Source organism: Eretmochelys imbricata, chromosome 18, assembly GCF_965152235.1.
Source record: "Eretmochelys imbricata isolate rEreImb1 chromosome 18, rEreImb1.hap1, whole genome shotgun sequence".
Classification (NCBI taxonomy): domain Eukaryota; kingdom Metazoa; phylum Chordata; order Testudines; family Cheloniidae; genus Eretmochelys; species Eretmochelys imbricata.
In genome coordinates, this window is record NC_135589.1 from 19,938,104 (window position 1) to 19,953,256 (window position 15,153).

Below are 15,153 nucleotides of genomic sequence, written 5' to 3' on the forward strand. Positions count from 1 at the left end.
TAAAAGCATCCAAATTTTGGGTTGTTTATATAAAATGGACTCCTGATTGCTGTGATGCCCATCTACTACTCATCATGAGCCCTCTTGAAACAAGAACCCTTATAACCAAGAGCCTTACATTTGTCATCAGCTCCATGCCTTACATCAAAAGCTGCTCTATGCATTTTGTAGCACATGGAGCTGAATTCCATATCTCAGTTTCAGAGAGTGACAGGATAAATATCATAGAAGCCATTCCATTTCCCCTTACCTATTACCTAGACCTTTACAGTCCTTCATTCTGTGCAGATTATACAGGTCTCCAAGCAGGCTACAAATGGTCTGATTTCCTTTTAGTGCATCCCACAGATTATTTGAGCTCAGCCTATTACATTAATTCATATCTTTGGGACTCCCAATAGATTCAGCAGCTCCAGTGCATTGGATACACAGTCTAATACCTTCTCACACCGCCTTATACCTTACTAGCCTTGTCTCCAGGTAGTTCTGTTCACTCCCTGCCTTAAAAAATGTAGTTTCGCCCAACTGTCTATTCAAGCAACTCTACTTGTGTAACACCTGCTGTTACCAAAAAGGTCCTTTACCAGGAATTTGAAAAAGCCATTTCCAGTTTCTGAAATAACCAGTGTAGCCACTGTAATAAATACAAACAACCAAGAGCGGTTGTTGGAGTGGGATGAGGACTTCCAAGGTCGGGCTTCTTGCAAAGATATTTTAGACTAAATAAAAGAGAGTAGAAATATGCCAATTTGATGTTAATGTACATTTTTTTTTCTGTTTGAAATATTAACCTTTAGACTACTGGCCTTTTCTAAGCATGCCAGATTAATGGTTTGATTGAGAGCAACGTGTATATATTTTGCCAACAGCTAGAGGGCTAAATGATTATTTGTATCACATTTGATTTTAAGACCAATTAATTGCATCTCTTTTCCTTCATCTGGAGCTTCTTGGTTGTGCATAGTTTCAATTTATGTAGCCGTCTGATTAGAAAGAACTGCTGCATTGCACTCACACCAGACCTGCTTTCTCTACCTTCTGTTACATTCTAGCCATTTCCTGTGTATTTGCTTTATTATAAATTCACTAAAACATACATCAAAAAAGGTGGCAAAATGGTTATTCAAGAAGAGGGAAATAAAAAGGCCCCAGAATGTAACTAGATGGTAGGCATTTCAAAGTGTTTTCTCCCTCCAGCCTCTTTCCTGAAGCAATGAAGACTTTTAGGTCAGGCCAGCTGGTAGGAATAAAAAGATCCAGTGTACAAAGTGCAGCAGACAATGGTGATTGATAACCAGAAGTCCCAGACACTTATGTGAAAAAATCATAGGCATAACAACATCGAGGTCAGGATGTACTTTTTCTCAAGCAGCTCATTATGACAATCTGTGGGCAGCAATAGGTCTTACAATATTTGGGATAATCAGCAGCTCATTGAAATCCTTGTAGGCTTTATTATCATTATTATCATCAATTTTAACATTTACATGGGGGAAATACCAGTAAGAGTGTCCATGCTGGATTAATATTATTACTTTCCCCCCTTCCCGTTCTCCACACCATCTTAAAAACAAAATGCAAACACAATTTTCTTTTCTTGGAAAAATTCAAACTATTGCCATTATCTAAGTGTGACTCTGTTTTGCATAATCGCTAGTGGATAGTCTGGCCTGAAGAGTGTCAGTACATACAGATAGGTCTAGGATTTGCACCTGAAGTTGCTTTAATGTTAGGGGGGAAAAAACAGGAATATGAAATGAAGAAGTAACAGAAAAGAAAAAAATAACAAACCTACCTCTCAGGGCTGAAGTATCAATCTCAGTTAATGTGAAAATATCTATAAGCCAATTCCTGCTCCCACTGAATTGAACGGGAATAGGGTCAAATCATTGCAACTAGCCAAAGTTGTCTTTTGGATGAGAAGAAAATGTTATATTTTGAATTTTAGCCAATTTAAGGTTCCTAGTCACTGTACACTCACTAGACACCAAAATGCAGGTTTAGGAATTTCTAATCCTACTCATCAGAACCATTAGGGTACTGAGCAAAATAATGAAGACACACTCTAGACTTCCAAGTGCATTTTAAATTACATTGTGGCTAGTTAAAGCCTCTATAGTTAGACTCTCATTTACACTGATGTGGAAAATCATATTTCGCTCTTCACTCTGCCTGACACTTATTAGAATTCAGTGTAAATAAAATAATAATTAACATTCAGATAAGGTTTGATCTTGCAATACTTATGCCCATGGGTAATTAATGCTGCTCACATGCATGGACTCATATGCATATATGTTTGTAGAGTTGGGGCCATAGTGGTTTACTGGCATTAATCCTCCCAGTTATCAGGTGTTATACATTTATCATATCAGATTATCAGTGCTGTGGTCACACTTCTTCCTTATGCACTATAAACTGTGAATAATTCTCTGGGGTGTGATTCTGCAAGGTCCTGAGCACCATCAGTATCCATCTCATAAGAATTTAGGCGGCTCAGAACTTAATAGGCTCAAGCCCTAAAACATCAAGCAGAATGTGACTTTTCAAAGTGAATGAACATTTTCAATTTCTGCCTAACAAACAAGTGAATGTTAATTTCTTGGGTACAGCCTGGTGCACATTCTATCTACAAATGGGGACTCAGGCTAGATGGAGAAAGGTTCAACCACACCCATTCAGTAGGCATGCAAAGATTAATCTTTTTTATTTAAACATATAAAGAAAACAAAAGCTCTGTAATAAAAGATTACCCACAAAATAACTAAACATCATGGTGCTGATGAAAGCCAGGGCAAGCTTTTAATCAAAACCATTTGCTGTCCAGACAAAAATAAGACATGTTTTCATTGGGACGTGGTCCTTTTCACTCTTATTTGTGCATACATCGGACTGAGCTCTGATCTCATCGACACCCATGTGAAGCAGGAACAGCTTCAATAATGCCAAGAGAATTATTCTGGGTTTACAGACGCGTGACTAAGAGCAGCATGTGGATTGCTGAACATTTTCTTAACTTCTTCTAAAGGAAATTGTTGCTCTTCTTCAGAGACACTAGTTGTAACATAACATTTTATCCTCCAGTCCCATTTTAAAACCAATTCTCCAAATATAAATTGTAGCATGATGGTTTTGAAGCTAATTCTTACTGGGCCAATATACATCCAAGCAAAAGCAAAATACACCATCCCAGTCCTGAAGTACTTACCCAATACTGACTCAGGCAAAACCACACTGGAGTGGTGTAATTTACATACATCTGACTGCATCTTTAGGTCAACAGCACTTAGAAATACTTTTAGTGTTGGTCACATAATTTCTAATATAACTAACTACATGAAAGAGAGAATAAAACTACAGCAGTAATTCTCCGTTTAAATTGTCTCAAACTGTGTACATCGCTTCTGTATCATGCTGATGCAATTAGTGGGTGCGCTTTTTGATCTTGGGCTGAACACTGCAGCTGTTTTCTCAGTTCTGTGATGTATGCCTTTCTTAAAAGTAGAAAAATGCCACCACGCTGAAGCTTAAGTAAATAGCAGCCATCACTCATGCAACAGGTAAACAATGCTGTTTCTAATGAAAGATACTTGAATAACGAGGTAGTACTCAGACGTATGTTGTTCACTCCACGTTTCATCTTTGTCTATTGCATGGATATTGAAAACAGTTAGACAATTACCACATTGTTTTTAAATGTCTGTCTGTTTCACGAATACTCTTTTCATAGAAAATATGTACAGCCTTTGACTACACTGTGATGTAGTGTTAATGAGATGGGACTTAGAATTCTGCATAATCAGTGATTGTACTAAATGATTTTTAATATGCTGCAAAATGTTGTATGCTACTCAGAGTGAGGTTTCCCCCTAGATCTCCCCAACACCAGGCTATCATCCTTAGAAACAGCTTGAGAAACACAGTTTTTAAGAGGAAAAAATAAAAGGACCTCATAAAAGTGCCTGGTCCAAAAGCCCATTGAAGTCACTGGGAGTCTTTCCTTTGTGCTGTGGTTCGGGCCCCAATAGAACATAAATTTGTCTCTTTTTATTAATAAGCCATATCTAGCCAGAGTGAGAAATCCTTAGGAAAATCAAGAAGTGCAAACAGGAGTGTAACATTTTCAAGTCTCTGGGAAAGCATTGCTCTAAAACTATATTTTTGTACTTTCTTCTCATGCTAAATATCATTAGCTGGCCATTAATATCTGTTTGGTGTTTAAAATGTTAATGGTGACATCTTCTGATGTAAGAAAAATGAAAAAGAAAATTAATAGGACTTTGATGAAAGTACAGAATATCAATTATTTCAAAAATATGATCTTTTATGTACTATTTAATTGGATATGTTTCAGTTCATAGCAAACAAAAGGGGAAGAGTTTTAAACACAGCAGTAGCTTTAATTAATTCAGAATTTCAGTAGCACAATTGCAAGATGAAGTTAATTATTATAAGGAAGAATATGATAAAATGAATGCGACTCCTGCAGATTCTAGCTCTTTTCAGAGTAATTAATCGATCTTGTATTTTTACATTTCTTGATTGTTACTGTTTACGTCAGCTGTGTTTTGTTTTTGAAAACATATGGAAGGGAGCAAACATGATGATGATGATATATTGAATTAGATTTAATGTGATTATTACATTGATTATTACAATTTGGAAGATACGGGGTGAAATCCTGGCCCCAATGAAAGAAATGAGAGTGTAAGTATTGACTTCACTGTGGCCCGGATTTCACTCATGATCTTAGACCATCTGCTGTTTATATCTATGTACAAAACAGAGTGTCTGTGGACTAGATATTCCTGAAGATTTTGCTCTATTTGTCAGCACTGGGTTGGTTTTGGATTATTGGCTCAGAGAGGTATACTCATTAGTAGGTATATTGGATTTCAGAATTTTTCTTGGTTCACTGACATAGATGTGAGTAAGTGGCACTAAATTATCAATTTTGTACCTACTCGGACTAACCCTAAGGTCTTTCCTCTGATAATTCTTACTCTGGCAAAACTTCCATTGAGCTCACTGGGAGTCTTGACTGTATAATGACTGATCTGAAAACTGAGCAAGATGTTCAGTATGTGGCTCATCGTGTCTGTTGCATGAGACAGGAAAGAAATAAGCATTATGTGAAAATGAAGAAGAGTCTTTTCTGAAAACAGTAACACTCCGTATCAACTGTAGTTTTTCTTTGGAGTCTATCCAGAATGCAAATAATTGTGGTTTGTGTATAATGATTAAGCATATTCTCCCAGGGGTATGTTCGCCTCTCAACATTATATATTTTTTAAAAATAAGGATGTGTGGCCTGGCTATAGAGCCTTTAGTTCGAGGATCTCAGAGCACTTTACAGCAAGAGGCCCTGATCCTGCAAGTAGCTCTGCATAGGCTGACCCTCTGAGCCCGCATACCGTCCCATTGACTTGGAGGATCAGAGCTATTGTAGATCTGGGAAGCAGTTAGTCGCAATCCAAGCAGTGAAATTTTGTTGAGAAGTTTGCAATGATTCAAAACAAGCTAAATCTGGAAAATGTAAGAATAGGATACTAGTCAATTTCAGATGGATTTTATTTTTCCCCTTTGCTATTTGATATCATGTCCATGTTACTGATAAAAATTCCAAGTTAAAGAACAGAACTTAAAACAGCTTTTGTGTTAGGACTCATTGGTCTGCTGGGACTGTAATATTAATTCTTGAATTAATCTCTGGCTGAAGTTATAGGACTTTTAAAATAAAGGAGCACAAATAGAGACAATTGGGGAAATCAAATATATTGTCTTAAATGTATTTAGCAATAATGGAAATTGTTTTTTATTTTTGCCTGCCATGATTTATTCTGTATTAGTTGATCTTCATAATTGGGATTTTTCTTGCAGTTCAAATAACAATTTTTTGAATCTCAGGCCTTTTAATGAAGAAAGAGCTGTGAAAATAAAACCCTCCGCCTGTTTGAAACTTAGACTGCTGGCTGTATAACCCAAACTTCCTTTTCCTTTGATTTGCAGCAATGTTGTAGTCTCTATTACATGCATAATGTAGGGAGGGTCTCCAGAGAGAACAGTCCTCACTGATAAGATTAGGGGGAGTGTCTCAAACTTGAGTTTAGATAATCGAGAAAGGATCACTTTAAAGAAATCCCTCTGTACGAGAGATGCACAGAGTGATGATGCAGTAGTCAGGATGGTCCTTCAGTGCATGAGCTATCACAAGGCCTGAAATACCAGCTGCCTCTCTTTATGTATAGAGGATGGCTTTTGTCACCAGCTCCTCTGATACTGGGGTACCTTATTGGAAAGCTTTAAACTTAACTCAAGTCACTGAATTGATGCACATTACCCAGAGAAAACAGGTTAGACAATTAATTTCTTATTTCTTTTTTAACTTCTTGCCTATACTGGACTGTTTTTCTTTTCATGTTATTGTTGGCACTTTTGTTTTCATTCAGTTCCTTGTTTTGATATGCTTAGTGTCTTGAAACTGATCATAATGTTTAAGGAAAAGGAGGACTTGTGGCACTTTAGAGAGGAACAAATTTATTTGAGCATAAGCTTTCATGAGCTGCAGCATCCGATGAAGTGAGCTGCAGCTCACGAAAGCTGATGCTCAAATAAATTTGTTCGTCTCTAAGGTGCCACAAGTACTCCTTTTCTTTTTGCGAATACAGACTAACCCGGCTGCTACTCTGAAACCCATAATGTTCAAGGTAATCACGTTAAGCAGTATTTAGGTCTTTTATTTCCAAGTTCGGTTGATGGTAGATTTAGGAATATGCATGCAAAATTGGTAGAAGGAGGTTGGGATGAGATGGCCTTAAAACAACTGTTAAATGAAAAGCAGCGAGAGTTGCTATGCAAGGCAGGGGTGAAGAGAGAGTTGCCTGTAGCTTTTGGTATTTATTTACAAGCTTTTATTTTAGTTGGTAAAGGCTGCCCCCTAACGGGACAACTCAGAAGGCATAATAATGCACCCCCCACAACTCAACTACGAGGTGTGCTGTTGAAAGAACATCAGTGCTGTTAAAGTCTCTAAAAATAAGAAAAGTAATGGCCTGCTCTTTCTCCCTTATGTTTAGGCCAGCCAAATATATTTTTCAACAAAAACATATATAAAGTTAATTGAATAATCAAAATGTATTGAATCGACGCTGTATCCCTGAATGCTATTTATTACTGCAGATAATGTGTGAGGATATCTTACTGAATAGTAAGGGCTGACAAGTGATTAAAAAAATGAATTGTGCTGTTAAAACAATGATAGAATACCATTTATTTAAATATTTGGGATGTTTTTCTACATTTTCGAATATATTGATTTCCATTACAACACGGACTACAAAGCGTACAGTGCTCACTGTGTATGATTGTTTTTATTTCAAATATTTGCACTGTAAAAAACCAAAGAAATCGTATTTTTCAGTTCACCTAATACAAGTACTGTAGTGCAGTCTCTTTATCATGGAAGTTGAACTTACACATGTAGAATTATGTGCAAAAAATAACTGCATTCAAAAATAAAACAATGTCACACTTTAGAGTCTACAAATCCACTCAGTCCTACTTCAGCCAATCCCTCAGCAAAACATTGTTTTGTTTCTGAGTGCAGTTATGTAACAAAAAATCCCTACATTTGTAATTTAGACTTTCACAATAAAGAGATTGTACTACAGTACTTGTATAAGGTGAATTGAAAAACACTATTTCTTTTGTTTATCATTTTACAGTGTAAATATTTGTAATAAAAAATAATATAAAGTGAGCACTGTACACTTTGTATTCTGTGTTGTATTAGAAATCAATGTATTTGAAAATGTAGAAAAACACCTGAAAATATTTAATAATTTTCAATTGGTATTCTATTGATTAACGGTATGATTAATCGCGATTAATTTGTTTTAATTGCAATTAATTTTTTGAGTTAATCATGTGAATTAACTGCGATTAATCGACAGCCCTAGTCATGATAAACTAAAAGTTATGTACTTAGTAAATACATTTTTCCAGTTTATTCTCTTTCTTTAACAGGATAAAAAATATGAATCATAGTGTAAGGTGATATCTGATACTGACACATTGGGCCAATTCTTTCCTCAGACAAAACTTTCTCTTTGCTTCAGGAGAACCAGGTCCTGAATGTGTAATGTAATATGGTTATATTTCAGTGCAGTTCTTAGATTGTATCAAGTTAAACTGACAAGCAAACAGAAAAGAGGAACAACAGACAAGAGATAAGCAAGATATTATTTCCCCCTAAATGTAATTACTCCCAGGATCACACCCCTGCATAAACTCCTCCACCGTATACGTTATTAATAAATAATCTCGTACTTGAGAGAGTTAAGTGGCATATGGTAAACTACCATGTCTGTTTCAGAGGCGTAGCCATGTTAGTCTGTACCAGTAAAACCAATGAGGAGTCCTTGTGGCACCTTAGAGACTAACACATTTATTTGGGCATAAGCTTTCGTGGGCTAGAACTCACTTCATCAGATGCATGGGAATGGACCATATCCACCCTAATTGAATTGGCCTTGTTAGCACTGACCCTCCCCCCACTTGGTAAGGCAACTTCTATCTTTTCATGTGCTGTATATTTATACCTACTTACTGTATTTTCCACTCCATGCATCTGATGAAGTGGGTTATATCCCACAAAAGCTTATGCCCAAATAAATTTGTTGGTCTCTAAGGTACCACAAGGACTCCTCGTTGTTTTTACCATGTCTGTGTTCATCTGTAATGTGGAATATTAATTAATTTATGTACCTGAGATTTTTTGATCTCACTAAGGATTCATTCTGGAAAAAAACCTTAGATGAGTAACGGTATTCAACTTTACCCCACTGAACTCAATGAGAGTCCTTATGGGAGTAAAAATAGTAATTTATGTAAGTTTTGGCATGATCAGATCCTGAAACAATGAAGGCCCAACTCATTTGAGGTACTGAGCTCTCATTGACTTCAGCTGGGGTTGCAGATGCTCAGAACTCCTGGGAATTTGGCCATTCTTGTGTATTGTAGTGTCTGTACGGAGAAATGAAAGAGACTTTGTGAATAAATATTCATCCTAGGGATATTGATCAGTACACACCATTAGACTTATAGGAATTCTGTATGTTCGTTTCCTACTGAAACAGTGGATTAGCAGAGATTGAGTTATTATTGTTACTAAATCAGTGAACTATGAAAATGCTGAATAAAATCTAGCTTATACTCAGAAAAGGAAATTGTATGGGAAGTGGGGGAGGGAGACTTATCATTGATTAACTTGAAAAAAGAAAATTCTTATGAGCCTGTTATGTAAAACATCATGGTATTTATTCACCCTCACTAAAAGGATTGCCAGTGCTAACAAAACCTTGCAATTGACTTTTAAGGTTAATAGCTAATAGCCATTGAATTCTCAGGTATTGCTATTAGAACACAGCAATGTCCAGCAAACTCTTTGGAAAATTGGAAACCTTCTTGACCACACATCCAAGGTTCAGAACTTCTTGAACCTTTTCTCCTGGCATATTCCTTTTCTCCTTTGCCAAGGACCCCAGCTCAACCCCCACTATTAGCTTCCTTCTAAATCTCCCCTTTCTGTGCTTTATTCTTTGCTGCTTCTTTCGTTAGGTGACCCCCCAAACTTTGATTATTAGGGGTCCACCCTCCCTCGGTCAACTCGCTCCTAAAAACTTTTTCCTGTGTTGCCCACAAGAAGTAAGTGTGTGTGTGTGTGTGTGTAAAATACAATTAATTAATTAAAATAAATAAATGCAATGGAACCTCAGGCACACATATCAAAAGTAACAATGTGATCTTTTTACTGTAACCTTCACCCTTCCTCACCTCCTTGTTTGTTACTCTCAGTTATTGCGTCACATCGAATGAAACTGACGGGAATCTGCATGGGTGCAGATGTCTGCCCAGATGTAATAATCTGCAGAAGGTGGGCCATAGACTGTCAGCTTATAAATTCATGCTTTTCTTACTCGTCCTGTAAAGACTCTAACACACTTTTGGATACTGCATAATAAATAATAGTGCACACAACATAGTGTACTTAATAAACAGTACCTGCCAGTACCTGTTGACGCACACGTATTGCTTACATCCTTATAGTCTTTTGTCTCTTGGATTCAATGAATGTTCATCTTGTATAAATAAAACAAGTGCTATTCCCCTCTAATAAATGTATCCCTAGGTTTCTGTTCAGGTTTATGCCTAATCCAGAAGTGGTCAAAGCTCACATGAGTGCAGGAGATCTCTGTAAGTTCTTTCAGACCATTTGAGCCCTGTGTTATGCAGTTTAAGTGGAGGCTTAAGTAGTGTACAGGACTGTTTGTGGGCTCTGCCCTTGAATGAATGCCTTCTATGTTCCCCTGATGATGCTTCAGTTCAGCAAGACCGATACCTAAGAGGTGCAGTATTGTACTCGCCAAATTCCAAAATGTTTGGCCTATAGAGTACCAAGTTTGGCTGACAATATTTTGAATAGGGACAGAATGGCATAAGGGATTTGTGAAGAGATACTGCATCTTTAAGGGCCACATACTCAGATAGTGTACATTGGTGTAGCTCCATTGACTTCTGGGGAGCTACGCTAATTTAGATCAGCTGAAGAACTGGACCTCTGAGCACCAGCCTGACTCTGGCCTTGGCAGGCAGGGACCAAAACTAGTTCTCTGTCAATGTTGTTTTCCATTTACATTAACAAATATCAGTTCAGTAACCTTATGGGGGTGGGGGGAGGAAGTTTTTTGTGTAATCTGGATAAGAGAGGCTCTTACTGTAAATACTACTTTATCATTCAAACCGCATGAAACTCTGACACACGTAGAGGATAAATAAAGGCAGAGAAACAGCTCTCGGTAGCAATTATCAAACAAATCGAGTGACAACCCCCCCTCTTAGCCAGAATCATTTGAGTTATTGCATAAAATTATAAAATGTTGCTTTGCACATTTAACGTGTCTGTCTCCTTTTTGTTTTCCTATCCCCAGATCTATTATAAAGTTATTAAAGAAATTGAGCCAGGAGAAGAACTGCTGGTGTATATGAAGGAAGGTGCCTATTCTCTTGGGAACATGCCACCTAGTCTGGAAGGTGAGGCTCTTATTGTTCGATACCCCCAGTTGGGAGGTGCAGAGAGGTGCTAACAAAAGCACATCTTGTAAGAAGTTAAGCCTGTTGCCTGTTCTCTTATGTAACTGCAGCCTGTTCGGACGTTTTACAGTGAGACCTTTTCTCACTGGTTAGCTTGGTTGTCTTAGTCACTGAAGTCTGAGCAAAACCCTTTTTTAACTGAAACCCAGGCCCAGCTACACGAATATATAATGTTAAGGAATGTTGTGGTTTTGAATACTATAGGTGGGTACAGGTGATCGTGGTGGTTTGTTCGCAGTAAATCTGAGCCAAACCATTATGAGACTTGCAAACCAGGCTGTGTCTTTGGATCACATGGCAAATGTGACCAGGGCAAAGCTGGAACAGCCATTGTGCTGTTATAATACGGATGGCTCCACAACATCAGCTGACATTCAGCTGAACAGTTAGAGCAGGGGTGTGCAAACTTTTTGGCCTGAGGGCCACATCGGGGTGCGAAACTGTATGGAGGGCCGGGTTTGGCCGGGCTGTGCATCCCCAAACAGTCTGGCCCCTACCCCCTATTCGCCCCCTCCCACTTCCCACCCCCTGACTGTCCCCCCTCAGAACCCCCTCTGCTCCTTGTCCCCTGACTGCACCCTCCTGGGACCCCTGCCCCAAGCTGCCCCCACCCCCGGATCCCACCCCCATCCAACTCCCCATCCACCCTGACCCCTATCCACACCCCTGCCCCCGAGAGGCTCCCTGGGACTCCCACGCCCTATCCGACCCCTCCCCTACCCATTCCCTGACACCTGACAGCCCCAGAACCTCCACCCCAACCAACTGCCCCCTGCTCCCTGTCCCCTGACCCTCCCGCCCCGGGACCCCCTGCCCCAACCACTCCTGTTCCCTGACTGCCCACCTGGGACTCCCTACCCAGCCCCCGCACGCGCTGCCCCCGCCCCCTTACCATGCTGCTCAGAGCAGAAGGAGTTCACAGCCCTGCTGTCCATGTGGAGGCGGAGCTGCAGGGCCGGGGGAACAGCGGGGGAAGGGCCAGGGGTGAGCCTCCTGGGCCAGGAGCTCAGGGGCCGGGCAGGACAGGCCCACGGGCCGGATGTGACCCATGGGCTGTAGTTTGCCCACCTCTGAGTTAGAGTGACAAGCTGCATGAATTGATCACAAATAAAGTTAATATCTTTATTGCTATGTTGCCCGGCAATGTGTGTCCTTCTTGGCAGCATATTGGAATGGCAGGTCAAGGTGCCTGGCATAAATGAGTGAGCAAATTGCTTAGAGGTATCTTGCACTGTGCATTGAGCAGAGCTAGGGGCTAAGCATTTTTATCTCACTCTTACATTAGCATAATCATTTCCCCCTAAATACATTAATACTAATTATTAAAGTTCAGTAACCACATAGGACATCTAAAGAACCATTACGCTTTTGCGGACGAGTGAGTGTTTCATAATAGATACAGCAAGGATCAGTGAGTGAGGACTCCTGGGTTCTGTTTCTGACTATGCCATGCACTCACTATGTGAAATTAAAGGTAACTTGCAAAGGGAAAAAACTGAGCTTATGTCCTTCCCCCTCCCCAGCTTCCCCTTTTTATGATGATTAAAGATGGACTGAAATGATTTTTCCAAATCAAAGGGAGAGTGAAGAGGGGTTTCTGCTTGTATTTCATTAGAAATAGAGGTCTTATCTCCAGGGGAACACTCTGTGACTATTGGAGAACTGGTGATATGATGATATCATGAAAACAAAGAGTGAAAATGGAGCAGCTTTTGAAAGGGGAAGGGAAATAGACTATTTACAACTTGGGCTTTGGTTTTAGAAGAATTTTTTAAAACTGGCTATTTATATAGGTGGCAAGAATATCAACGTTCTTTTTCTGAAGTCACTGGTGCTAGACCATGGTCAGAGACAGGATATACCTGGCCAGCTGGGCCTTTGGTCTGACCCAGTCTGACAGTTCCAAAGCTCCTATGTTTTGTTTTGTTTCATTAATACTTAAACACAGTAATCAACATTTTGGTAAGAGGATGTGTTCATTAAAGATTCAATATCCCCCCTCCTTTCACCTAAAGTGGCAGAGCTCACAATACAAGGGCTCTGAGGCATGGAAGTGGTCTCTCCACAAAAACAGGGAAGACCAGACATGCTATTTCTGGTATTGCTAAAGTAAAAACCTAAACCACCAAAAAGTAATTTGAAAATATAATCTTGTAAGCCTCCTTTAAAGAATCAAAAAAGAGCACAACCCACCTCTTTAAAAAATCCTTTGTAAGTCACATGTGTAACACTGAAACTAAAGCTACTGTAGGTGTGCTAAGAACTAATATATTTTAATGTGCTCTTTGTTTGGCTCTAATTTGGTGACTATGAAAGTTAAAGACTAATATAAGAGGGGGGTTGAATGATCTCCAGTGAACAATTAGCTGAATTTAGTCCATCCTTTCTGTTTACACATTGACTGTGGGAATGGTTCATGATAGGTGCAAACTTGGTCATTATTATTTGATGACTGATTTATACAAATCTATCCCATCCTATGGGTTGCTCATGAGCTATTTGCCTATTCCTTTATCTAATCAATATTTGAAAACTAAGGTATTTTGGTTGGACATTCTGGTCACATGCTGGGTTTTGTTCCCTAACTGGTAGATTAATTTAACTCCTCGTTTCAGAATTCTAATGAAAATATTTAGGATTATAAATGTTAACTCCACTTTCTGTGAATATTCTGCAATATTTGTTTGATATTTGCTGTTTCATTGAGTGGTCCTACCAAAAACCTCTTTTGCTAAGGGTATTCTGAAAAAATGAATGAAAAAAGATGATACAAATGATACAAATTAACTGAAGCATTCAGGTTCATGTTTCTGAATAATTTTTTTCAGTATTCTCTCAGAAATACTAATGCTGTTTTTGAGAGCAAGGCAGAGATATGAGTAGTTTCTTCCTCAAAATAATTGCATAAAAACTACATGTAGCTTTGACCATTTGTGTAAAAAAAAAAAAAAAGTGTGGGGGGGGGCACAAAATCAGGAAGAAAACGCAAGCTGTTTTGTTTAATGTAGGATGATCTGTTTTGCTTCAGAGATATCATTTTTGTTTGTAATTGACATTTATTTGAACAAGCAAAAACACCTTGTTCCCTATAATACGCCATTGTTGTCATTATATAACATTTATATGCCTCCTCCCAATAATGTGTCATGCTTTTGCCAGCTAATTGCTTTCAAACTGTAATAGCCCAACAGCCAATATTTGTCTTTTTAATACTTTTTCACCTTCAGTAATGATTTCCTCCCCCTGTCCCACTCCCTCCCTCCCCCAGTTTAAACTCTGAATTGCACAAGAAAGAAAATGCAAAAATGTTCCACACAAAGATAATTATCATAAAAATCTTTTATCCAAACCCCAGTTGAATGCAGTAGTCCCCTTATCACTGCAGGAATTTTGAGTAGGGCTCTTGAACTCCTTTGAGACTTGAGTCTGGTAGATTAGCATGTAGATGCCACATAATTGTGTTCCCCTTGGTTTCTCTGAAAGCTATTAGGCACTGATTTATTTTCCTGTTACATTCCTGCTTTGTCCTGCGTGTTACTGATGGAACTTAAGATAGATGCATGTAACCACAGACTTGACAAACAAGACATTGAGCCCTGGCAACAATTTGTTGTTGTTGGATTTTTCTTTTTCTTTTTGCTGAGATACTGAAGTAGGAACCTGTTGTTGAAGGGCACAGTTTTTATGTATTGTGCTTAAAGGGGGAAAAAAACCCTTAATGAACCCAAATACCATCAACTGGAGGTAGAGGGATGATCTAGTGATAAAGGCACAGCTCTGGGAGTCAGATCTGAGTTTAGTTCTGAGCTTCCTCTGTGACTTGGGATCCACTCCTACAAGAGACTGATACTAGCCTTTATCTGTGTTGCAGTTTCTTTCCCTGTAGCAATATACAAGGGTCTTGTGAGCTGAACTTGCTAATGTTTGTAACTATTTGTTTGCATGAAAATTAAGAATTCCAAATGCAAGAAGAGTATCTATTATGTGTCATTTTGGGGTGTT

The 15,153-nt window shown here is 38.7% G+C and overlaps 1 protein-coding gene across 1 annotated transcript in view; it reads left to right on the forward strand.

Annotated features, from left to right (window-relative positions):
• PRDM16 (PR/SET domain 16) overlaps window positions 1–15,153 on the forward strand; it is a 456,415-nt gene that overhangs the window by 393,910 nt on the left and 47,352 nt on the right. The window contains exon 5 of the mRNA XM_077837220.1: window positions 10,989–11,091. Coding sequence (XP_077693346.1) covers window positions 10,989–11,091 — 103 coding nt within the window. The remainder of the gene's footprint in view (window positions 1–10,988; window positions 11,092–15,153) is intronic.